Source organism: Mastomys coucha, unplaced genomic scaffold (genome assembly GCF_008632895.1).
Source record: "Mastomys coucha isolate ucsf_1 unplaced genomic scaffold, UCSF_Mcou_1 pScaffold5, whole genome shotgun sequence".
NCBI classification, from domain to species: domain Eukaryota; kingdom Metazoa; phylum Chordata; class Mammalia; order Rodentia; family Muridae; genus Mastomys; species Mastomys coucha.
The window spans coordinates 37,760,115-37,787,587 of record NW_022196911.1 but is presented as its reverse complement, the minus strand read 5'-3'; the positions used below and the strand labels follow the sequence as shown (position 1 = coordinate 37,787,587).

At 38.4% G+C, this 27,473-nt stretch overlaps 1 protein-coding gene across 2 annotated transcripts in view; it reads right to left on the bottom strand.

The window, feature by feature from the left end:
- Positions 1-10,779: 10,779 nt before the first annotated feature.
- Gabrb2 (gamma-aminobutyric acid type A receptor beta2 subunit) overlaps positions 10,780-27,473 on the bottom strand; it is a 221,439-nt gene continuing 204,745 nt past the window's right edge. For both annotated transcript variants that reach the window (XM_031350745.1, XM_031350746.1), the window contains exon 10: positions 10,780-16,785. In XM_031350745.1, coding sequence (XP_031206605.1) covers positions 16,438-16,785 — 348 coding nt within the window. In that variant the 3' untranslated portion in view covers positions 10,780-16,437. The remainder of the gene's footprint in view (positions 16,786-27,473) is intronic.

The window sequence follows — 27,473 nt, the reverse complement described above, 5'->3', positions numbered from 1 at the left end:
AGCACTAGCCTACAGAAACAGGACACTTGGCACGAGTTAGGAATGCAGTAAGGGTACAGTATACACAGGCTTCTGGGTCACTTTTAAAAGTTCTCTTTTGTCTGTTAGAAATGAGCCTCTGATGTATTTTGAGCAAAGCGATTCCATGACCTGACTTGCCTTTTAAAATGCACACTCCTGATACCATAAAAGGAGTGTGAGGATTACATACTTGTCTTAGTGTTGTGACAGAAAACCTGACAAAACAGCAAAAAAAAGATGGAAGTTTTATTTTCATTCATGGTTGAAGAGTGGATAGAGTTCTCCATGTTGGGGAAGGCATGGCAGTAGGGAGATGAGGCAGCTGCTCATATCATGTCAATAGTCAGGAAGCAGAGACGGGCGAGTGCAGTGGCTCAGTTTGCTTTTTACTTTTTCTATTTTTATTCAGTCTGGTATAACTCTACAGATATTCCCATCCATGTGTCTCCTAGTTCATTCTAAATCCAGCCAAGATGAGGAAGAAGGTTAATCTTTACAAACATGAGCAGGAGACAGCCCAGTTAGGACCTCTTGAAGCTATTCAAATACAATATTGTTGTATTTCAGGTAAGTGGCTATAGACAGAAATGAGTGGTGGGCATATATTATACATATTTATAATGGTAGACTCTAATTTTCTAATAGTTCAGATGTTAAATAAGAAAAGAAAAATATGACTATATATTAATAGCTTATTCAGCTGTGAATCCTGTGAAATACCCTATGGACTGGAGTGGAAAAGATTGTGCATGGGTGAACTGGTGGCATAAATGTTATGTGGGTAACCAACCACCTTCTGATTGGATTTAATAGCCATGGTAAAGGAGGAAACACATATCTGATACTGTAAATCTGGCTGAGAACCCATGATTAGGGAGCTCATACTTCCAGCAGTGAGGACCCATGACATAGTATCAAGCCTCAATCTAAATTTCTATCTCTTGTCAACTTTCATCAACCTCTGCAGATCTGGCTATGAGACTTGGGATTTAAGGACCTTAAAGAATGGGGCAGACTACAGTCTAATTCTAAAGACAATTCTACTTCAATTTTAGTGTACCTTCATACATGAATGTAACAAAGAAAGCAGTGATCCAAGGAAGGTTGTTTGAATTCAGAAGGGCATGTCAGAGAAAAGATGTAAATAAACACTAGTACGAACATACTAAATATTAATGGAGCAGCCCTTTCCCAAGTCCTTCTTATTGTAGACCACATTAAATACAATTTGCCTGACACATACTATCATATTAAATATTTAAATCCCAGCCAGCAGTTTCTACCCCACCTTTAATTATTGAGTTCCAGGTAAAAGACACACTCACAGCCTTTATATTTACAATTAGCCTTAAAAAGCACAATAGCTAGGCAGCTGCCTACCATCCATGCTATTAGAATCCACTTTCCTACCAATAACCCCGAAATATTACTTACTATTTACTATGTTCCATCTGGGCTGCTCTTAACTTCAATTAGGCAGCCTTCAGGACCAAGCTCTCTTGACCATTAACCCATGACAGTTTCTCTTTCCTCCTATCCATGGTCTTTTTCTCCTCTTCCTCTGATCTCAAACCCCAGAAAAACTAAATCCCACCCATGTCTCTTCTGTCCAGATGAATGTCATTATCTTTATTCAACAATCAGAATTAACTTGTGGGCAGGGTCACAGGGACTACATGTAGACTCCTATTCTTGAGGGCAGCACTTAGCATTACAATAGACAATAAAAGACCAAGCCTCAACAACATACTTTGGATTATATATGGAAAAGCATGAAAGCAAGGTAGAAAGCCATATCCAAATTCAAGGTACAGTGAAGACAGCTCTCATCACATCCTTTCACTATATTGAGTTTTATAGTTATGTTTCAGCATCCATGAAGAATAGACACGCCTTATAAATTGAATGCAAATATTTGTCATGAGAGGCACAAAATAATATCCAAGAACAATCCCAGGAACAAAATGCACTTGAGGTAAAAGTCCCTCTGCCTTCTGTTTTCCTGGAGCCTTTCTCACAGTTCCCTGAGGCATTGTCCCCCAGGTGTCATTCTTCCAACCATGTTGTCTTCAGACAATCTCTATACCCACAGATTAGGTGTATGTAGCTTCTCATAATGTGAGAAGTTTCATTGTGTAATGGATGGTGCTTAATGCATTAACTCACAACTAGTATACAAAATAAAATTTGTGTGTTAGGCACAAATGCTATATCTATATCACTGCTCTTCCTCTAAGGCTCAGGGATTATTATGGGGGAAGGAGTAGAAATATTATAGGAAACAGAGGTCCTGGAGGACTAGACATGATAGAAGCCTTGCCCTCATGAACACACAACAGCTGTGGCCGCCTGCAAATGAACTGCACAGAATGAAGTCAGTCAACATTCTTGCATAGCACAGTGGTAGCACATAGGGCCTCCCTTGCCAAACTATTGGCAGGTGGTATCTTCTGGAGGAATTTTCCACAATGGTGTTGACCCCACACCCATGAATATATTGATAGCCAAACTTGAGTCAACATATTATAAAGAATAAAACCAACAAAGATGTGAAATTTGTAATTTGTCAGTGGGCAGGTCTGGGTGAATCTGGGAAGAGTTGGGGGAAGAGTGGAAAAGGTAAATATGATCAAAACACATTGTATGTATATGTGTATGAAATTCTCAAGGAATTAATAAAATTATTATATAAAATGATACTATCCCAGAGTTCCTGACATCAGTAAATGAAATGCTCTAAAATTGGAGAGGAAATCAGTTTCGGATATTTTATGTTTGCAACGTGCATTTAACATATAAATAGAATGTGAAAAATTAATTGGATTCTAGAAGAGTGTTATACATTTAATACATAACTTAATGCACTCTAACATAAAGAGTTTAGAGTAGAATAAAAACCAACAAAGGACTCTTGAAAAAAAGGAATTAGTAAAGTCATAGGAAAACTCAGAGCTGAGAAATTTGCTCCCATGATCAAAGTGTCCTCTGGTAAATACTCAGGCCATCTCGGGTTCTGTAGAGTAACTGAAAGTTTTGCAGTTACTTGTGAAAGGATTATGACACATTTGCTCTGTGCTGAAGAGGATGTCGGGAATAAATCAACGTTTAGAATCAGGAAAGTTTTAGCAGATGATATGACCTTAAGCATTGTTTTTGTACTGATGCTCCTAGAGCCAGGTCATTCCTACTAGAGATCTGAGGTCAGATTTGAAAATGGGTGCTACTCTGGTTGTACAAAAACTCACGTGCTCTCCAGGGAGTCTTTGGATTCCATGGCTCTGGATGTTTAGGTGATTGTATTTGTTCAGGAAGAACAAATGATACAAAGGACTAGAGACCTGAGCATGAGTCGTGCCTCTAGGGAACTGACTGAAACTCAACTAGCAGAAAGCCTGTTTTCAAAGGCAGAAAGAAAGAAGCAGCTCTCAAAATGAGCAAGGAATCAATCTCAAACACCACAGTGTATTTACCCAGAGAACCAGGGAGTCCATTTGAGATCGAGTCTCCTAGAAATATCAGAGAAGCTGCACACATGAAATCTCTCTAAACATGACCTTAACAATAGGAGGGAATTCATGCCTGGTCCTGCAAACCAACTACTCATGGCTGGAGGGCTCAGAGATTCTACAAGAGAACAAAGTATTCTCCTCTTCTTAAATCAAAAATAATGTCTATCTGTATCTTAAGCGCCAATCTTTATATAAGCAGAAAATCAAGTGTAGCTCTCATGCCTCATCATAAATCTTATTTTTGCAGTAGAGATGAAGAGACTATTACAGAAATTCACAACTGCTCAAAATTCAGGCAGTAAGTGACTGTGGGGTGTCCAGTCCCTCCTGATACATCTTCAATGCAACTTTAGCACATAAGGCTCAAGGAAACTTTCAGAAGAAGACATGGAAAACTGTAAGAGGTTGATGACCAAGACACCTGCCACTAGATAGCATCCTTTGTGACTAAGGATGCACCCATGAAACCTCAATAATATGATTGATTCAAGACATTATCAATTTACATTTTTGATAGGGTTAATTTCCTATACCCAGATGAAGAGATTCAGCAATAAGTGACTGCTGAGAGAGGGAGAATCGGTTTTCTTCATGGATGAGCTCCTAGACAGGTTATCTAATCCCAAATTATCAACTCCAAATGCATTTACATCTAAGCAATACAAAAGAGATTCTGTAGGACACACATATGCACACATACACACATAAAATTAAAGAAGTCACAAATTTTAAAGGGGGTCAAGGGCAGACACTGAAGAAACTCGTAGAAAAAGAAGAGTGAAAATGACATACATACATTCATCATATATAAAACTCAAAAAATCTAAGATATATATATATATATACATACATACATACATATACACACATATATATATGCACATATATATATATATATATGACAATATTATTCGCATACTGTTGTTACCATCAATCAGCTGACGATCCCAAGACTGGCCATCCTCTGAGAATGATGGAACTCTACCGGTCCATTGTCTTTGAACCTGGACAAAAACATTGGATGTTCCTCTGAACCCCAGGCTACTTTTCCACACTAAAGGTTTTGAATATGTCTTTTCATAATCATGTGAGGAAATTTCTTATATCCAATATCTCCAAGTATAAATATATGCCCTACTGCTTCTGTTCTCTTGAGAAGCCTAATAAACTGGGAAAGGAAAAAGAAAGCCCCCAGGCTCTTCAATCACTGTTAGAAAGCCCTATAGGCATTTGCTTTTCCTTGCCTGTTATAAAAGCTGGGTCTCAAATAGGCCATCCTGGGTGTTCCACACTGCTCCTGGGAGAGTTGTCAAAGACACATGCCAGTTAATACTATGTGCTAGCTCTGGATGCAGAAAAACTCACGTCACATGCCCATAATCCCATCGTTTAATTTTAGCAGGAACCTTGTAAACAATTTAAAAGTTTTTACTTATTAATAATTTTGCATACTTTGTATGCATCAATAGCTTCATTTTATATATTTTGTAAGGTTGAAATGTTCAAATGAATTCCTGGCAAGTGGAATGAGGAATCAAAATGAATAAATAAAGGTTTGGCAAACCACTTCTGAAAGGTTGCCAGCTTTGAGCAGAATTCTGGTTTCTTTCTGATTGTTCTTAACTCTTCCCCCTTTGCTTCCACTTCCCCTTCCCTCCCTTGCCTTTCCCTCTCACGCCTTACCTCTCCTTCCCATCTCCTTTCCTCCTTTCTTTTTGCCCTATCACACTCATTTCCATTCTCTCTGTGTTCATTCTTCCATTCCCTTCCACTGCTGTGACAAAAGCTGAAAAGGTTTATATTTTCTCACAGTTTGAGTTCCACAATGGCTGGAAGTCAAGGCAGTGGGAGCTCCAAGCAGCTTTTCCCATCTCACTGCCTGTCAGAAAGGAACAGCAACTGTGTGCTCGCCCGCCTTTGCTGCATGCATGCTGGTGCTCACCCGCCTATGCTGCATGCATGCTGGTGCTCACCCGCCTTCTTCACTCATACCGCCTAGGCAATGGTCCAACCCACAATTAAGATTTACTTTTCACACCAGTTAGTATAAGGAAGCCAATATTCCACAGGTATGCATTGAGGCCAGTTTCCAAGGTCGTCCTTGGTTCTGTCAGGTAGACAACAGTAATCATTACAGATTCCCTTTACATTTTCTTCCCATATGATCCACGGTTGTACAGGTGTTCTTAGGGCTGGGCATTTCTCCACTATGGATCCCATGGGAAGCCTGTTCACCTTTTTATGAAAAATGTCATGTAGGAGGCTTCAGCTTCTTCAGGTCCAGTTGGCCAGATGACAATAGAAACCTACTTTCTTGGCCCTACCCTTCAACCTTTAACTTTGTGATGAAAGAGAGAGAGAATACAAAGAAAGAAAGAAAAAAAGGAGGAAAGAAAGAAAAAAGGAAGAAGAAAAGAAAGAAAGAAAGAGAGAAAGAAAGAGGAAGAGAGAAAAGAAGCGAACAAAATCTTCACATTGTGAAACTGATAATTCAAAACTCTTCCTAATGAGGACAGAGAAAGAGCACCCGATATACAGGGAGTAAACTTGGCTTTCAACTTCCCGAGATGATACATTTAATGTACTCAATTGACTTATTTTAATGCTCCTTCCCACTTAAGTAAATTGGGGATGACGATCAAAAAACATAGAACTTGGAAGATCTTGGCTTTTCAAAACACATAGAAAATAAGAAAAAACTAGACAGGAGAAGTAGCTCAGATGGTAACATAGCTTGCTGTGTCAGTCGGCTAACCTGAGTTTGATTCCAAGAAACTATTTGAAGATGGAAGAAGAGGACCAGCTCCACAATGTCATCCTCCAAGTTCTGCGCATGTGCACTATGTGCTCTATCACTATAGATATAAATGAAGCTTGAGAATTAAAATTTCATTTTATTCTTTTCTTAAAATATGGCCTTATTCCTGACTTCCCTCTTAAAGAATGTGAGGCCCTTGAAGCCACACCAAAGCTACAATGAGTTGTGTTGCAGCAAAGCAAAAGGGCTGAGTATAAGAGGTTGGTTGTCAGCAAGCTGGAGGTACAGTGCAAGCTGTGGCCCTTAAGAGCTCTGTGCAGCAGACTAGTTCCCTGCACACGTTAACATGCCATCATTATTACAGCTCATACTACATGGTTGGATGTGTCAGGACCTGAATCCATTTCCAAGTTTCATCTTTCTTTCCCCCATTTACATTTCCTTTCTCATTGGTCTTTTCCTGGGGCATGGAGGGTGATACCAGATCCTTCAAGTCACTACTGTGAATTGATTTTCAATCTGCTTTATCAACTTCAGTCTTACTGCTGATGTGTTATAAAAAGATAAAGAGAAAGATATGTTCTATGACAGTATAGTCAGGTATGGTGGGAGAGGATGTCTCAGTGGGCCCATGCCAAGGCATTCCTTCCCCCTGAGGAACCAGCCACATGACAGTATAGTATAGAATAGAGTTTATTCAGGGCATGGGGAGGGGAGTAGAGACAGAGAAAGAGAGAGAGAGAGAGAGAGAGAGAGAGAGAGAGAGAGAGAGAGAGAGAGAAGAGAAGTAGAGGCTAGCCATGAGCACATTGCGAGAGAAAGGGAAAGGAAATGGGAAAGGAAAGGGGAAGAAAAGAACAAGGGATCAAGAGCCCAGGAGATCAAGAAACGGAACAAGAGAACAAGAGAGGGAGAAGTGGACAAGCAGCCCCTTTTATAGTGGGTCAGGTCTACCTGGCTGTTGCCAGGTAACTGTGGGGTAGAGTTTAGACAGAATGCTAACAATTGCAGTTAAGATCAAATTTCTCACTTTTTTTTGTCATTTCAGAAATTTCTGAATTAAGGGTGTGTATGTGTGTGTGTGTGTGTGTGTGTGTGTGTGTGTGTGTATGAGAGAGATAGACAGAGAGACAGAGACAGAGAGAGAGTGACAGAGAGAGACAGGTATATGTGAGCAATTATGCATGCTCATGTGTGCTCATGTGGAGGCCAAAGGGTGAATACTTCTGTATTGCCTTCTATCTTGATTTGTATTTTCAGACTCTTTCTGAGTCTGAAACAAGATTATACACTAGACAAAGAGAAAGCTTTGCAACTTACTTTTAATGTACACACACACACACACACACACACACACACACACACACACATGAAAGGCTGGAGAATCTTAGAATTTAAAATGAGGGCATTTAATACAAATGTATGGTGTATAACCTTTACCTAAAAGGACATAGAGGGCCAATGTAGCCAGCCAGAAATATAAAATAGCCAGTTCTAGGAACTGAGAGCCTCAGGGCTCTGATTCCCGATACCTGCCCCTCCTGGCTGATCTGCGATGAGGGTGGAACTAGGAATGAAGGTCTACTGGTTTATGGGACTCTCCACCCTGTGGACCAGTAGATGGAGATTACATTCCTAGAATGAATGTGTTCCCCTCCCTAACTGAATACCTTGGTCAGGTCCCTCTGAAATTTTCCACTGTTTCTATGTTCTGATTTCCTTGGTAACCCTCTCCCCGCCCCCAGCCTGTGGATGTTCCCTTAAATATCCCACACATCTAGTGTTCGGCGTCGAGTTCTGGCCAGCATGGTCACGAGATCGACCCCGGCGTCAAACTCTGGCCAGCAAGGTCATCAGATCGACCCGGTACCGGTATCCCCAGTAAACCTCATGTGATTGCAGCAAGTTCGGTCTCTCATGAGTCATTGGGTGGTCGGATCATCCCGAGACTTGAGTAAGGATCTCCCCAGTTCTGGGGGTCTTTCACACACACACACACACACACACACACACATTCTCTCTCTCTCTCTCTCTCTCTCTCTCTCTCTCTCTCTCTCTCTCTCTCTCTCTCTGTCATTCTCTCTCTCTCAAATTTTCTTAAATTTTAGCAATGCCAGCCTCTATGAAAGGGGAGAGTATGATCCTGATGCAGTTACAATGTCATGGAAGCTTGTCTATACATTTCCTTGGAGGTCATAAAGTTGAACTCAGCTTGAGCACTGCAGTTATAGAACCCACTTGATGTCCCCACTTGAGCACATGAAAAAGGGATGAAATCATTCTGAGCAGTCAATGATTTCCTGCAATGGGGAAAAGTCTGTTTGGTGGTGGTAGTCAGTGGGAGGTTTCTTACAGTCTAAGATTGAGCTACCAACATGGAACATGCCATCCTTCAAAATGCTTTAATGGTACTTCTCAGATAAAGTATGTCTTCCCAGATACATACTTCCTCTTATAGGAAGTTTCTACTAAGTTTATAGTTTCTGCTTACAGCTTCTACTAAACTTTCTGGATTATGGTCTGCATGACATAGGGATCCAGGCTATACTAATTCTTCATTCAAAATTTATTAACTTTCTGCATGTCTCTTTCATGGAATGTTAAATTGTCAACAAAGTCAACTTCTTGCTTTTCATATTACTTTAAGCTCTACACTGATCACAAACTGACCAGGTCCTGACTAGGAACACAGCAGTGATTCTTACTTGTGTCTTTTTTTTTATTTGATATTTCAAGTGTTATTCCCTTTCCTGGTCCCCCCTGGAAAGCTCTTATCCCATTCTCTCTTCCCCTTCTTCTATGAGGGTGTTCCCCATCCTCCCACTCACTCCCACCTCTCCACCCTGGCTTTCCCCTACACTGTGGCATTGAGTCTTCATAGGACCAAGGGCCTCTCCTCCCATTAATGCCCAACAAGGCCATTCTCTGCTACATATGTGGCTAAACAACAATATCAACCAACCTGAAGAACAACAATATCAACCAACCAGACCCCATAGAGCTCCCAGTGACTAAACCACCAACCAGAGTCTTACTTCTTAAATAAAGCTACACTGACAATTGCAAATGTCTTTGCTGTGATAGCTCATTCTGATTGCTTCTTTGGTGGTGATCACAGGCCTCTTTTGTTTTAGAAGCTTGCCCATGGCAGGGCTTTGAACCTGGACTTCTATGTTCCTCTGTGTCATCTTCTTAATGTGCCATTTCTCCAAGTCAGAGCCAGTGAGAAAAGTTTAAATGTTTAATTGACAGGTAACTTATTGTCCTTCCTAATCTCTTTGAAAAACTGCCCCATATTACTTTAAAAGATACCTTTATTTGCCTCAATGCTGAATTTTTCTTGGCAGTTTTACCCATTCTCATCAAAACCTCTGATTTAATACACACACACACACACACACACACACACACACACACACACAACACACAGTATCTAGTGCAATTGTGTTCTAAGTGTCTAGATTTTAATTTGTAATATAGCTGTAAAGAGCAGACATCACACATCTTATAAATATTTCCTCTTTTCCATAGCACCTACTCTTTGAGATCTACAACGCCATTAAACCTGTGACTTTACTAGACAATTGTGTATGGGAAGGGCATCTCCTTCTGGGTAACATCTTCTACCAAAATAATATTGGAATTCCAAAATAAGGAAGGGTAAAAGATATTGGATTTGTCACTAAAGTATCCATTGGACCTAAGAATCTCAGCACTGTCTAATGGTCAGGATCATGAATGTTCACCTCTGTTTTCCCCATGTCAGAAAACTTGTCTGACACAAAGGTTTTTTGAAAAGTGACCAAGTGAGTGAACACCAGACAAGCCTGGTCACCCATTTTAGTGATGAAGTAGAAATTATTTGTGAGAATTTGAGGGTGAGCCCATGTTGGATTCTAAAGATGAGCAATATACTCACTTTTTGCTGAACACGAGTTCCATTTTCTATTAGGATTATTGTAAGGGTTCAGGGATTCTATCTAATTATTCATCTTCAGATACATATTGAAGGTTAAATACATGAAGTCTTATGCTTATTGTGTCTTCCTATAGAAAAGCCACCAAACTCTTAATTGGTTATCTCTAATCTATAATAATGATAACTATACTAATAGAACAGCAATTTCTGAGACAATTTAGAGATGGGAAGTGTATCTGTGAAATATATGCTAAATGTTCCAGGGTGAAAATAAATAAAAAAAAGTGGCATATATTATTTACAGACAACCTAGTCTATCTCATCCAGTGTTGGGAGCTCTGTCATTTCATCTTCACCCTAAAAGTAAGGTAAATTTAATCCTCAAGTCTACAGACAAGAAAACTGAGAGTTAGTATATTAGGTATGTGTATAATCATTGCTTGTATCATATCACAAAAATATTAAACTTGAAGTCTGCAAGTGAGTTCCAAGCTTATAAAATCCCATATTTCTCAGAAATTATTACTGCACAAGGCACACACGTGGATATTCATGCACAATAAAACCACACGTAGAACTTTTTATTTTTATTTATATTTCTTAGCTCAAGAATTACACACTAGCCAACATTATTATATATTTACATGCTGAAACTGGCTGCAATTAGTTGAAATTCATGAAAATAATTCTTATGTGCTATTCATTGATAATCCTCTTTTGAATTTTACTACCGCATGTATCCCAGAGATTTTTAGAAGTCCTGATGTTAGAAAGATGTGAAAACGGATGCAAATAATCCCGCTAGTGCTTTGCATTTTCTAGCCATTGGGGAGTGAGCATGATGTTATGTGTTAAGAAAGGCTACAAGGTCATTGTAAGGCTGATAATCACTACATTGTGAAGACACTGGAACATCACTTCTTATAAAAGGACAGTTTAGAACTATGCAGGAACAATTCCATAACAGAACTATTTAAACACCCATGAAAAGAAAAATTGTAAGTGGCATGGAATTTAAACTATAGTCAACTTTGTTGGAGTCAATTGTTTTTAAAATGGATGTGTGGACTCTTAATCACTGAAGTAAAATGTAAAACAAGAAAGAATAGAAGCTGATGGAAATGTTGATGCAATTCAAATGGAGAGTGACAGGGGTGTGGCCTCAGATGTAACAGAGTGGCATTTGGCTTTAGAACTCAAAATAAACTCTTGTTTTTCATCGTTTTGGATGTTTATCACAAAAGTACTTCTTAAATCAAATTAAAAATTGATCTCAGAGTCTTGCACATATCTAGAGAAATGTTCTCAATGAATTTCCCAAAAGTAAAGCTATTTAAGGGTACAGCTTTATTTTTTTTCCAACTTAAAAACACAAACAAACACACAAACAAACAATAATTTGCTCAGGGCAGCTTCTGAATTTACTCTCTATTGACTCCTTTCTATTTTTTAAAACCATCAACCTACTGCATTTGGAAAAATTATTTAAACTTTGGTGTGAAGCAGTGACTTTTTTTTCCACTTCCTTTCTTTCTTTTGTTTTTTTTCCTTTGCTTTTGAAAAAATAATTCTGGAGTCTTTGGTTGAAAGGAATAATACTATCTAAAGACAAACACTAGTTTATTAAAAAAAAAAAAACATCTTCCAGCATGCATCATATGTAACAAATTTCTGGAGCTGGTATGAATAATTTTTGTTGTTGTTATCTGCAGTGTTGCTATAAACATCTAGTTTTGGGGGACTAGCTATAGTTTGCAAACTTTGGCTTCTTTTACTCTAGCCTAAAAAAACTATTAAGTTAATCCTAACCACTTCTCCTTTTTTCCATTTACCATTTTAAAAGAATCTCCTAACTGTGAATATGACGCCAAAACAATGCTACATTTCCCACTGAGAGGGAGAAAATGGGTGTGATTAAGCAGGGAGTGGAAGATGCTCTGTGTGTGTGTGTGTGTGTGTATGTGTGTGTGTGTGTGTGTGTGTGTGTGTGTATTCATACCTGTATGCGAGAAACAGCAGTGGAAACCCTTCTGTCTGGGATTCCCAAATCATTTATGCAACAGGGTGTTTAAATTACTCTGCTGGGGCACTGCAGTAAACATACTTAGTAAAAAATAAATAGATAAAATTAAGACAAAACCCCTAAGCAGTTATCTGGATCTATTGACTATTAATTTACAGCATATTTAATTATGTACATAATGTGGCACGTCAATGTAAGCCATAAACAGAATTAGTACATTGCCTTACTGTAAAATACAAATTAGAAGTTAAAAATATTTAAGAAATCTGTTTAAATATTTACACACGCTCAGTGAAAGTTATGATTGCTTACATAACAGATTCTGTACACTTAGCAAAATGGCATGATTGCTACAGTTGTAAATTTCCCTGACCATCATGGTGAGGGGTAGGTTTTTTTTTTTTTTTTTCTCCTCTCAAGAAGATTTTCCCCGTTTTCTTTATTTTGTATTTTTAAATTTTAAATCAATCATGGACAATGTTATCTGTGTCCTTTAAAAGAGAGCAAATGGACATTTGACAAGCAATGCAGAAACTAGTTAACATCTCATATTTTGAGGTACAGTACTATTGTAGTGTCAAACTGTGCAATGTTCTTAGGAACTGTAGGCATTGATTTACTGAGAGAGATGTTCAGTACCCTGTATTACTTATTTCAGAATGGTGACTGTTGGTTGCCAAATTAAAAAAAAAGTCATATACAGACTCAATGAAGGAAATAACTCTTTAGCTTATTCCTTTTGTTTCTGACGTATGAATACATACATATGCATGTGTGTTTACATGGATCTCTATATACACATATACACATGTAGATATGCTATAAGACCTGTCTGTGTTGATGTTTTCAGTTTTTGTTTTTGACCATGAAGTTAGCTATAAGACTGAAATACAGTGATCTACAGAAAATGGAATTGGTCATAGTTGCCGATTTAAAGCAGGTCTTGCTTAAAATACCTGTGATTTATTTCTCCATTAGAAATTCCACTGCACTTTTGTGATGTCTTGTGCTTTTGTAAGCTGACAGATCACTTCTGTGTGGACCTAATCCTAGAATGTAGTGTCTTTTGGTTTTTAAAAAAATCATCATTATTATTATTGTTATTATTTTACTTAGCACTGCTCTTGTTGAAATGAAGAGACAGAAGGACTAGATGACACTGCTTGAGTCCTATCCCCTGTTGTTAAATTGCAGTAGAAATAATTGTAACATTCCTATGCAAACACATGGGTATGCTGCATGAGATTTCAATTCGGAGGTGCATTTCATACCTACAAGCAGTCATTTACAATATATATATACAGATTGAGATCAGAGATTTTGTTTAGACTGTGCATTTGAGAGTCAGAATTTGCTTACTAATTTCTCAAAGATGAAAAAACACCTTAATTGCTGGCTATCTGGCTATTGTATAATCAAAAGAAAAAACTATACATATGTATAAATGGATAGTAATACCATTTCAAGATTGCCAAAACACACCTTGGTGGCCCATTAGTTTAATTACTGGGTAACAAACTAATTGGTTTTCCCAGATTCATCAGACCTAGCACCCTTTCCTGCATTCTAATTCAACTAAATATATAGCTTAAAAATAAATTCTACATGGACCGCTGTTCCTGGACAGGAGGAGTCAGTATTCTCTACCTACATGGATATTGAATGACAACATATGGTTCACTCTAGTGCATTGGTTGCAAGGTCCTGCCTTTTCTCTGCATTAGTTATACCAGAAATCTGTTCGCTGGTCATAAGCATGTGAAGCCCATCCTGTGAGGCTGTTTCTCTCCATTTTGAGCTAAATTAAGTGATTAATTTCCCTGGACATCTAAGATTTTGACAATATCAAGGATTTTGTTATGGCTTTTATGGAAATTGCAAATGGGAGCCTAGGCTCTGATTTGTCTTTAGAAAAATCTTTTGAGAATGGCATGCCACAGGAGTGCCCCTGAGATTAAGGTGATGCTTCTTCCTGTATTTTTCTGCTCAGACTTCACCCCTGGTGACAAGGGATAGGCACTTTTATTACTGTGATCCCCCCAAAAAATGATTTCATAGGAGAAAGCCCTGGAGAAACTTGAAGAATCTTTACTCTGAGCACATGTGAACATCCTCAGTCAGATCTGTAGTTCTGTAACTCAAACTCAAAAGCACATAACTAAAACACAGGAGCCAGACATCCCAATATTGATTGGGGGAAAAAAAAAACAAAAACCAAACAACAAACAAACAAACAAACAACAAACAAAAAACCCCAGAAAAACCTACTATCCCATCTTTGTTAAATTTAGAAAATGAATGATGAACTTTTATTTATTTTTCTTGTTTTTCTTTAATTGTTGGAATAGAAGCACACAATAATGTTTACTATCCTACATTATTTTTAATCATGAGGGGAATGATTCATCTGCAGAATGATACCAGCCTTGACCCCTATACACTTACCTGGGGACCCTACTCTGAAGACAGAATTTTTTTTGATTGTTTTAAAAATAGAAGTAACAAAGTCATCCTCTGAGGTAAAGGCCAATCAGAGTCAATTTTATAGAAAACATAGTAATTTAGTATTTTCTATAGGTAAAACCCAAATATGACCCCTCCCCATTGACAAAAAAATAAATATATTACCCTATTCTTCTTTTTTGTAAAGAATGTGTATGCCCAATATAGAAAGATGTACAATGACATAATTTGAAAAGCAGAATTTAGAAAGTCTACCACAGCAGCCTGCTTGTCAGTTCTCTCTACCACTGTACCATGACCTGTGAGTGCAAGCCGCTAACCACAACCTTGTTCGAATCCCAGTGTCCACTACTTTTCGTGTTTTGCTTGATTAAGTAGATTGCAATATATACAACGTAAGCACCCTTTAAATTATCAAACCGCACCGACCCACAGATTCCATTTGTGCATACACAAACCTTGGAGAATACAAAAGAAAACCCAGTTCACATGGTCTCAGCGAAGCCTCACCGGGGCTATCTCCTAAGTATAAAATGAGAAATTTTGAGAGCAAGAAAAGCTGAAGATGATGACTAATTCTTTAGGGTAAAAGAGCAAATTCTCTTTTTAAAAAATATTGTATTCCAGCCAGAAATAAATCCAGAGGAGACAATGTAAGGGCAGCTGACACTGAGGAAAGTGACCGGTTCATCTGTGCTCTATATTTAACTGTTAGAATGATTCTCAATATAAGCTATCAAGGTACTTCCAATTCCCTCCACTTTTCTATTTGATAGCTACTTTTTGATGAGATGAATGACTTATAAAAATCCTCCTGAAGTATGGTAATCTCACTACGAGGGCAAATCAATGCGTTTCATTCTCGTCTTTCTGCTCAGTGCTGTGTTCAGACCTGATGCTTTGTAGAAGTGACAAGGGTCACACTTGGTTGTTTTTACTCACAGTCATTTCTGGACTTTTGACCCTGCTCTATGCTATTAACTTTTATTTTAACCACCTGGGAAACAGCTTTTTGGCAAAATGTTAACTTTGACTGCTGCACACATGGTCTGCTCAGAAATCTTCCTCTCCCTAAGACCCACTTGAAAGATGTGCTGGCCTGTCCTTTGTAGGCAATCAAGCAGACCAAATAAACTGGATTCCTGAGTCTCTTCTTGGAAGCTTTGTCCCACCTCATTATCTGATTGTGCCCAAAGTGCATACGAATCTATTAGACCCTTGAGAATCACCACTCCATGACATCATCATCATCTGGCTCAGACCTCAAAGTCCATATTGAAGTAGCATGTTTGCATTATTGCAGATAATGTTTCATAAGCACAGTGGTGTCCCAACTGCATGCCAATCTTAGGAACAATGATGGAGAGAGCATTTGGAAATGACTGTGTCTCAGAGAATTGACTGCCCATGCGATTGAGCTTTCTAGCATCTTCTAGAATCTAGATAATAACCCTCTGAGTAGGCTGTGTACTAAAACTGATAAAGTGGAATACTTCACACTTGATCTTGCCCACATGTAGACAAATCATTTGCATTGTAACTGGAAAACCTCGAGGACCTTAGTGTATTCATCACTTAGTAGAAGCAACCCAAATGGTATGAAATGGACCACAGGATAGGCCAGCAACTAAGGTATTTTAACGTCACTTTTGTCCTGGATTGATGTGTTTTCCAAGTCCTACATCAGGCTGTACAACTGTTTGAAGAGGAATCTAGTCCTTGCTTCTCATGGGAGGCTGTAGTTTTAGTTCACATAATAAAGCCAATAGACAATGTTGAAGAAGGAAAACACCACAGGGAAGAAAATGCGGGACCACCGATCAATGGCGTTCACATCAGTCAAGTCGGGGATGGTGATTTTCAGTTGAGAGGCACGTCTCCTCAGGCGACTTTTCTTTTGTGCCACATGTCGCTCCAGAGCATTGCGGCCAAAACTATGCCTAGGCAACCCAGCTTTCCGATACTGGATGCTGGAGGCATCATAGGCAAGCATTGTGCTCCTGGGGTCTCCAAGTCCCATTACTGCTTCTGATGTGGCCATCTCATTTTTTATCTCAAGAGTGCTGAGTAAGATGTTCTCATGGGGGTCCATCTGCAAGGAAGAAGAATCAGACCATAAGCCTTTGCTGATGCATGTACTACAAGAAATTATTACAGGTACTTAATGGACTGTCAATCACAGTGACAAAGAGAGCTAGCTTTCTTATTGCAATGCTTGACTTTTAATCTGCCACTATGAGCTATTTGACTTTCAGGTTTCTCATTTACTAGATAGTATACATTCAGTCCCAGAGGATTCATATAATGTAATTATGATACATTAACTAGCACAGACTTCATAATTTCTACTTATCCCATGCCAATAGAAATCAAGAACCATCCATTCACATAATTTATAACATTGACATAAACAGATGAACAATTCAACATTATTATGTATGGTATAATGGTAGGGAATTAGTCACCAAATTATATTCACACATTTATGTAACGTACATTTACTGAATGTATTTATTTTGAGAGGCAAGGTATACCACTATCATTAATTTTTTTTCTTCCTTTCCGGTCATGTTGGGAACTGTACTTGGAGTCTTTACCATTATAGGTAAGTTTTCTACCACTAAGCTATATGTTCATCATCATTTTTTAAAATTATAAAATAAGAAAAAGTAAATTCAACTTTTTGTGCATTGATTGAGATGTAGAATATTTTTTATGTTCCTCATGAATCCTACATGCATAATTTCTTTGAGCCATTGATTATGCAAGTTAGTCTTTATATTTTATTCCATTGACCATGACTACAATAGAAACTAACATGATGTGTCACCAAATCCATTTGTCACATTGACCCACTGTAAAATATTTGTTTTAAAAAAATTATTGCATGAGGCAAGATTTAATAATCTGAAAATTTCCCCTGGGCTTGGTTCCCAGCATGCACATGGTAGCTTTCAAGCATTTGAAATCTAGTTCCAGGGGATTCAATGCCTTATCCTGGCCTCCATGAGCACCTCACACATGTGTTACACATATATAATGTGGGGCAGAACACTCACACTCATACAATAAAAACAAAAAAGTCTTTAAAAATACAAAACTAGTCTATTATAATGTAACTAACATGTAAATTACAATGTTATATATAAAACAAGACTTAATAAATAAATGAAATAAGGAAAATCTGGCTAATGATAGGCACAAATGATATAGAGAGATAGGAAATATAAACAATTTGTAACATGATATACTAATGTGAGCATTGATTATGCAAAAAATAAAATGTAATAAGGACTACATAATAGTAATTAGCTTTGCATATGTATTTTGATGGTCTTATACTATAATTTCTTGAATAAGACCTTTTGAGAAATAGATGCTATAAAATATAAAACATTCTGGAGCATAATAGTTGACCAATTTATCTCTGCCCCCTTGTTGCAGCATTTTCTCTGTCCAAACACATTAGGGCATTAGGGCAGTGATAGGTCTGTGATTGGACAGGAATAGGGAGGCAGAGCTAGAAGTTTAGGAGTGAGGGGGTCGGAGGTCAGAGGAGAAGCATGAAAAATTATCACGGAGGCAGGTGAACAGGAAGACGATCCAGACCACACTTAGTTTTAAATAGCCACAAGTAGCTAAGGTTTTCACAAGGTTAGAGTAATTGGGTTAAAGCATTATCTTTATCATTTGGCTCTGAAATTATTATATTGGCATCTTGTAAATTGTGATCTTATTGATATGTATACCTGATTGGGTAATTAAGCCTTAAGAGTCATATTTCTACTGGGTAACTAGGTGCTAGATGACTGATGGTGGGATGTGTGGAGCGTTGCATGGAAGCAAGATGATCCTGCAAGTTGGGAGAAAATAGCAGGAGCCCGCTGGGACCTAGTGATATGGCTGACCAGTACTGGTGGCACTAGAAAAGACCTTGGTCTGGCGGGCCAAGAGAGATTGCATGGTGAACTTTTTTCTACTAATTCCCCCAACACCCCCTTATCAAATAGTCTGTATTTGTCTATGGTATAATTTTAATTACTGGGTGGACTAAACATCTGTGCTATTCAAATTATTTTGGGAACATTATGAAATTTGGAAATGCAAATCCATATATGATACAAGAGGACTGACTCCCACAGCAGTGGTTATGATGCCTAAGGAAAGAAAGGGACACTGAAATGCTTTTGCTGTGCTCAATTCTCTGCAGCAACTGTTGCACTAATTATTCAAAAGTTTCCTTATAACAAGGCACTCTTCTTCTGTTCGAAGGTAAGGGGTTCACCTGAGCTTACCTCCCAGACACTTGGTCCTTAGGAAAAACTATAAACTCAAAGCTTCATCTTCTATGACTCCAAATTTACAAGTGAGAGGATCGAACTTTTCACCACTCTCTGCTGCTCCAACACCGCACCTGATCTCTGTTATTTGTGTTTGCTGTGCTTTTTACCCACACAGGAAATTCTTTTTAGCATTCAAATTTTTTCTTTAATGATTTTCAGAACTATTTTCATTCCAACAACAGGATGTTTGCTATATTACAGAGTGTTGTAGTAGTAGGGGAGCTACCAAATCAATTGTAGGTTTGGCAGTAATTGTGTGAAACCATAGTAGCAACCATAATAAGAGTATTGGTGGCCTGGCGGTGGTGGCACCTGCCTTTAATTCAAGCACTTGGGAGGCAGAGGCAGGCGGATTTCTGAGTTCGAGGCCAGCCTGGTCTACAGAGTGAGTTCCAGGACAGTCAGGGCTACACAGAGATACCCTGTCTCGAAAAAACAAAAAACAAAAAACCAAAAACAAACAAACAAACAAACAAACAAAAAAGAGTATTGGCAGCAATCAAAAGTAATCTTTTCTAAGTTTTACAGAAATTATCCTTGGATGATTTATTTAACTTTAATGAGTTTCTATCTTATTATTATGGGATTTAAGAGTTGAATTCAATAATCTCTGGAGTCTTATCATGTATTTCTTTCTTATTTACCAATTTAAGAGATCTGTTCAGTGTGATTATCAGAGTGAGTGTTATGGATAGATCAAGTGCTGAGGAAGACGACTCTGCTGCAGAGTCCGTATGGCCAGGGCAGCCTCCAGACACAACACTGGGCACAAGTCAAACTGGAGTTTTCCACTTGTTCTTTTTTGATGTTAGAGAGCTAAACATTCTTTCGTCTGTGTTGAGAGTTAAGATAGGATGTGGGGAAATAGTGAGATGCATACGAGTACCAGGAACATGGAACATAAGCCCACCACCATGGACATAACACCACCACCACCACCACTACCAACAACAACAACTAATAACCATGCTGTAAGGAAAAGCCTCTGTGTTGACTTACACATACTGCCTTACATGGCATACAGGAAGCACTTGAAAATTCATAGCTGGTCTTGTAAAAAAGTAAAACCACTGTTCTCTAGATGACTAAATTTGATTTCCCAGAAGAGACTCAGGAGATGATCGTTCTCTAGGTACACCCAATCATCTCCATCTGATTGGAGGTCTTGTCAGATTGAAGAAAAAAGTAGTGGTGAAGAGGGGTGAGCCGTATGGAATACCTGTGGCCAACTGATGAGCTGCTACATTTCAGCAGAGACCTCTTCACTAGAAGACTGGTTTTTTACTTTCTTTTCTTAGAGTAAGGGTTTCCATGTGTAGCCCTGCCTGTCCTGGAACTCACTTTGTGGACCAGACTCAGAGATCCGCCTACCTCTGCCTCCTCAGTTTTGGGGATCAAAGGGATGTGCCACCACAATTGGCTCAAAATACTTAAACCATAAATTATGACACTTTGTCTAGATTCAATTGCATGGCCAATAGCAGAAAAGAATTAATTAATCTAAAACACCATTTTCCAGAAAATCTTTACCCCTGGCTATGGAGATATGAAGTAGGTAGGAATAAGAAATAACCATATTCATTTGTAATTCATTTCTCAATTAACAGACAGGAAAGTGACAGACAGGTCAGTTGTAATGCTTAAAGTCCGGTGACATAGCTCTCATTTTCCAGCCAATTCCAGGAAGATCATTTTTTCTCCATCATATGTTCCTTTTTTCTACTCTACTCTATAGTACATATCTTCACTTTCCTCTTACAAGTTGAATTCCTCACCAAAGAGCACTCCTCAGTGCCCATTTGTTCCATGCTTGGGATCACCAATATGGAGAATGCTCATCAGGTCTGCTTGGGGGCTCAAAAAGCACTTAGATCACATTCTCTTTTCTGCCATAAGGCAAGCTGTTGTACATTGTCCTGTTTGTGACTCTGTATTGTGACAATCCTTGCTTATCCAGGTGCTACCTTTGGAACTAAGTCTTAACCTCTGATTTCAGTTCTACTAAATGTCAGTTGGGGAAAATATCAACACCAGCTTTCTGGGGTTGCTTGGGAGGACTGAACAGCTGTATATGTAAAACACTTAGGCTCTCTTTGTTCATAGCAAGCATGCAACAAACCATAGATAAGATGGTTATTAAAAATTCAATACAGCTGAGTACTCCACAGTCTCTTATTATCTGCATGCCTTCACCGTAAATGGAACATCTATAGCACACTGACCCTGCTCCCTTCTCCCCTCCTCCCCCCACACACTAAGGCTACGTAAGAGTGAACAGAAAGATTATAGAATCCAGGGGCATTGGATTTCTGCAGTGGAAGAGTATTTACCAGACCTGACTTAACTGTTACACACATGACCTCATAGCAGCTGTGAATACATGGACAAGAGCCCTACAAGATCACTGCAGTCAAAACCCAGCTTGGATAAGTGGCTCATGATACCATGATACTCTACCGCAATTTGAAGAGAGCTACTAGCAATTTATGGGTTCAAGCAGAGGGAGAGAATTTTTCTTCAGGTATATGGCTCATGAGCAGCTACCTGGGCTTAAGTTGATGGGCCTACAACCATATGCATGCAGGTAGCACTAAGGGGAATTAGTAGGTTTTAAAAACTGGAAGTATGAAATTGAAATCAAACATGGTAGGGAAATAAAAGAAAAACTGGATTGGGGGGAAATGGGAGTAGATTTACTGACAAGACATCATGTACATATATAAATTTATCAAACAAAACAATCTCAGTAGATAGTGAAAGGATAGATTTCACCTGATGCTACTATAGAAAAATGCCACAGACAGCTATATAAGCTAAACCCTCAAAATCATTACTTTAAAATTCTGGTTTGGTTAATGGTTTCTTTATAGTTCTGAGAGCAATACTCAGTGCCTGCTGAATGCTATAGATGTAATTATAAAATGTGATTTATTTACTATAATAACTCTACACTTAATTATTTTCAAATATTAAGATGAGATGAACAGAAGCTGTATTTCATTTTTGGGGGGAGGGATGAAGAAAGAACAAAAGGATAATGGACATTACTACAAATACCAGGCATGCCTGTTCTTTTTAATATACCTAACATCACTTAGGAGGGGAGTCTTCTGAAGGAAATTTTCCCAGACAGATTTGTCTATGGGCATGACTGTGGGTAATTGTCTTGGTTGTTAATTGATATAGGAAGACCCTGTGTCATTCTCCAAACAAAGCATCCTGAACAATGTAAAGAGAGGAGAAAGCAAGCTGAGGATAATTGAGCCATCGAGGAACCATGCCAATCATTCTCTGCCCTTGAAGATGGATATGATGTAATAGATGCTCAACTTCCTGCCTTGACTTCCCTCAAGTGATGAACTCTAATTTGGAATTGTATGCTGAGATAACTCCTCCCATCCATAAGTTAGTTTGGATCAGGATATTTTATCACAGCATAAGGAATGAAAGTAGGGCACCACATTTACAAAACTGGTCACATCTTGCCAATGACAAGAAAAATAGGGACTAGAGGCCAATGCCAAAGAACAACATGGTCAGTACTACAGTGGCAGAGAGCAGGGACAGATGACCTGGCTTGTCTTTTCTCCTGATATGTTAGTTTCATTAAAATTCTGATGACAGTAAATTATACTAATTTTCTTGCTATTTGTCATTTATCAGACAACACTTCTTGAGGAAACATAAAAGGAGGTCTGTGTTTCTCACCATTATATCTTCAAGAATCCTGCATTGTTCTCAGCACAATGTGCTCAGTAAAGAGTGGTTTAATGAAATTAATTTTGTGGTAATATAAAATCTAATTCACCTCTTTGTGAGTCATCCGTATGTTGGAGTCAACTATTTCATATAACTCTAAAGAGCAGAACACCCCTGGAACACCTCTAGAACTCTATCTCTCCTCCCAAGATTTCTTTCTCTATTGTATAGGTATTTTTGTTGTTGTTGGTGGTGGTTTGTTTGTTTGATTTTCTAAAATAAAAACACTATACTCCCATGATGCCCCAGTGTTACTTCCAGGACAGATCCTTCCTTCCTACACAGAGAAGAGCACTTAGTGACTAAGAGCTTAAAGTTGAAATTAAGCATTTTATTTACAGAACACTTTCAATTGTCCCAGAAGTCACTTAGAGATGGCTCTGATCCCACACTTGGAAAAGAGTGAAGAGAAGGCAGAGCAGGAATTAGATTTAGATCTGTTCCACTTTCCCTTGCTGAAGCATTGAACCAGTCTACATCAATGGGGCACTCATCTGGAGTCTTGCACAATTATCCAGAGGAAGGACTGGATAAGAGTGTTTGGAGCTAAATGTATCACTAAAGGTAAGAGCTGGAATAAACTTGTGTTAACTCCAACACTTTCAGGTGAGAAAAGCAGACATCTGTGTTCTGTCTGCTTATCATGTCTGGACTGAGAACGCACCATCCAAATCTCTCTTATCAGTTTCTGTGTGCCTGGTGCAAGTGTACTTGAATAAGTGTCTTTCTGATGCTGTTTGGCTGAGTAATGGATATATAACCTTTTTGTAGCCAGTGGCATGTTGTGAGTCTTCTGATGAAGCCAAAAGAAAAAAAATATACTCAACCAGTACCAGTGGATTAGAAGCAGATGACCCTGAATCTGTAGATTATATTGAGATATTTGAAGTATAAGAAACATTCATAGCTTACAAAGTATTCAGCACAGACAAGGATGCTAAGAAATGCTATATCCACTCTTCCTTTAACATCCCCATCCTTCCTCTGTCTTCTCCATTTACTTTTTTCCACTTTACTTCCCTCTCTTTCTTCCTCTATGCTTTTACCTCATTGTTTCCTTAAGTGAGCATGTGTTAGGTTTTATTTTATCCAAGACTCAAAGGATACTAAGATATGACTCATCTCATTTAAAGGTCTCAAGGATTCCATAACACAGGCAGGGCAGGAAAAGAATGACAGACATTTCTCTCTTATATGAGTTTCTCCTAATTCAAATTGCAAACGAAGTAATTCAGTACAGGAGCATAACCATGGCGTGCAAAGCAATGTTGAATTTTAGTATTTGGACTAGAATCAAAAGAGCTCAGAACCTGCTAGAGTTGAGAGCCTGTTTGTTAAATTGGTAACAGTGTGTTCCCTTGAATGGAATATTGTTCCTTTCTCAATGGGTGTAAACCATGTAAGGACCCAACTTACAGGCTCATGGCTCAATACAACTAAGGAGACTGGCAGGCTCTTCACACATGTTTTAAAGGGTAAAGGTAGAAAACTTGAGATACATTACCTAGAAGTTTTTCTTCAAATGTCTACTGTTTATATAAAAGCAAAATTAATTGTAAATATTTTTTAGTAAAAACAAATATCATTTTTATATATGGATTTTAAATTCAATAATGATTATTTTGCATTTCATTTGGAGAGGTGTGTTGTTATAACATGATATTTGCTATGAAGTTTTTAAAAAGAGATTCCCAAAGTACTTTTAGACTAGACATTGTTGAGAGGGTAGGAAACAGATGATCAGGAAAAATGAAGTTACCTAACATGTTACTATTCATAAGTCTTCATAGAAGAGTGTAGCATTGCTGGGCTATGGGTCTCAATAGAGTATTTCAATACTACCTCCAACCTGTCTTAAATCTACCAGGGAAACCCGACCCACCTGGTGGGGTTGAGGATGAGAAGCTGTGTCCCTTGTTCCTAAGCTCAAGTGTACATCACAAACACCTGGAGGCCTTGTTAAAACAGATCCCTGGCTTGTACTGTTACGATGCCTGAATCAGCAAAGTTGGATTGCATCTCAATTATCTGCATTTCTAATAAGTTTCCCAGTGACACTGGATTTCTGGTCTAGGGTCTATGCTTAGAAAATGCATGCCTTGGACAGCAGCTGAAGGGAATGTGACTTCAAATGTGGAAGCAGCAGAGTTCAGAAAAATGGTGAAAAGAGAAGTGGCTGGTCATCCTTAGAAAGTTTTCAGCCATAGTCCTGACCAAGAGCCCTTCCTAGTTACTTAATCATAAATCCTCCAGGCTGAGTTTGAATTCTCTCCATACTCCCTTTAGGAAATAATTTTTAGAAAACTTGAAAACACTGCAATTGACCCATGGATTTTAGCTAATTAAAGAATAAATTTCTTCCATCACCTCCTCCTCCTCCTCCTCCTCCTCCTCCTTCTTCTTTTTCTGCTGCTGCTGCTGCTGATCTAACCTTTTGTGATTGCCTCTCCTCACCAGAGCAGAAAAGACATGGGAAACTCTATTCATCTAATCTGGTTTCTGCAGGGGACATTAATGAGAGGTCATTTCCCTCTGATGTATTGCTATGAACTCCATTGCCCTGGAAAACACACCAATAATATGAAGCTATTGTCTCCTGGTATTTCTACCTCTTCAAATAGCCATGGGCATTTTGTTAATAGTGGCTGAAACAAGATGGAGAACAGCAAAAAACAAACAAAGGGAAAGAAAGAAGACGGAGAGGTGGGCAGGTAAAGCCACACGCTTGCTGATGAGTTGTATTTACAGGGAGCTTTGCAGTTGCTGGTGGCCTTGCCTTGGTCTTCATTTCAAGCTCTGCTTCTTGTTCACCTACTGGTTTCTACAAAACACACTTGTTTGAGGAGGTTTTATAAAATCACCACTATCAATCAAATCTGTTGTTTCCCATCCAACGTCACTGTCTGTAAATTAAGATGCACCTGGAATTGCGTTTTTGAATCAAGAACCAAGTGCTGGATTTTGAGAGGCCGACAAGATTCTCTTCCTCTGAGAATGAAGACAGCATGTGTATCATCCATTTGGGAGACCTACTGGCCGCAGAGACACCTCTCCTGACATAGCTTATAGACTGACCCAGGGAACACTGCCACTACCACTGGTAAATTAACTCAGGAAATTTGAAATACAGCCTTGTTTCCTTACTGTTGTTTGCTTATCAATATTTTTTTCAGAGAAAGAAAACTGAGTTGGCTAAAGGATTCCATTTTGCTGGGATTTTTTGTTTGCTTGTTTTTTTGTGTTTTTTTTTGGGGGGGTTTTATTTTTGTTTTTTTGTTTTTAAATAATAATACATTAAGCTCTGAAGAGTGTGACTTACATTTTATAAAATGATTGCTTAATTCCAAATTTGGTTTCAGACTCACTGCTTCTTTGCCTGAATCCTATTTATAATTGACACAAGATCTACAGGGACACCTTTATGACTAAGGTCATATACAGAAAAACAAATCGCATCTCTCACTGGCAGACTAGAATCACCAGCTTACCCGAGAAAGGAGACTAGAGCTATTTTAAAATTCAGTTCACCACCGACATTACCCAGTGCATGAGAAACTGCAGATAAAAACAGCTTCTAACTGCATAGTTTCCCTTCACTGTGCCTTCTGAGGGTAGGAGATCTTGTTTTATCTTCCATGAAATGGCATTGTGGCCCATGAGACTTGAAATGCTAAGGCAATGAACCATTAAGCACCTGGGGATAGCCAATGCACTCTTTCTGGAGGTGGAAATCCTCTGAAAATACCTAGCACATGATCAGTATTCTGTGAAGTGAAAGAAAGTTCAACCAAGCAGAATGTGTAATTGAAGGCCAATGCTGTTGATTCTTCAATTCCTTGAACCAAAGTGAGTAGAGAAACAGCCATCAAAGATGGCATTTAGAACTTGGGGCTGGATGTAGGAAGAGTACTTCACAATACCTAGGTAACTTTTGTCTCACTATATGTGTATGTATTTCCATATGTGTATGTAAATATATGTGTAGGTATATATATATGTATATCCATCCTCCCTTCATTCCTTCCTCTTTCCTCCTTTGCCTTCTCTCTTTCTACCTCTATAATTTCCTTCATTTTAAAGCATATTTAAATGGTACACCATTACTGTGCAGTCTATATATGCTTTCCTGTGTTGGCCAGAAAGTTTAGGTGGGCTAAGGGAAACCAACTCTGTACCCCAGATTCACTGATTTTTTTTTTCCTCTTTCTCTAAGCTTGCCAAACCAGTGTGCCTTCAAGATAGGAAAAAGGACACTATCTATATGTTGGTAGTTATAGAACCCTATGGCTATCTGAAAAAAATGCCACAATTACTTACTCAAATAAACAAACAAATAAATCCCAAACTAAAACATGGCATATTGAATCTCTAACAGAATCTGGAAGCTCTTCTAAACCAGGCTGTGGAGACCTATGACATGGGACCAAGCAGGTGCTGAAAGGTAATTGCTCTACAACCATAATTGTGCACTCAACAATAACAACATTCCCAGTATATACCCTGACAAAAAGGTGTCATTTGTAACAAAAGCCACAATGAATATAAGATCTGCTTTCTTTAATTAAATTCATTACTCCCATCAAACTAGAATTACCCTTTGCATCATAAATGAGTCCATGATTACCTCAAATGTAGTTACATGCTTAAAACATTTTTTTGGACTGGATATGAAGTTTCC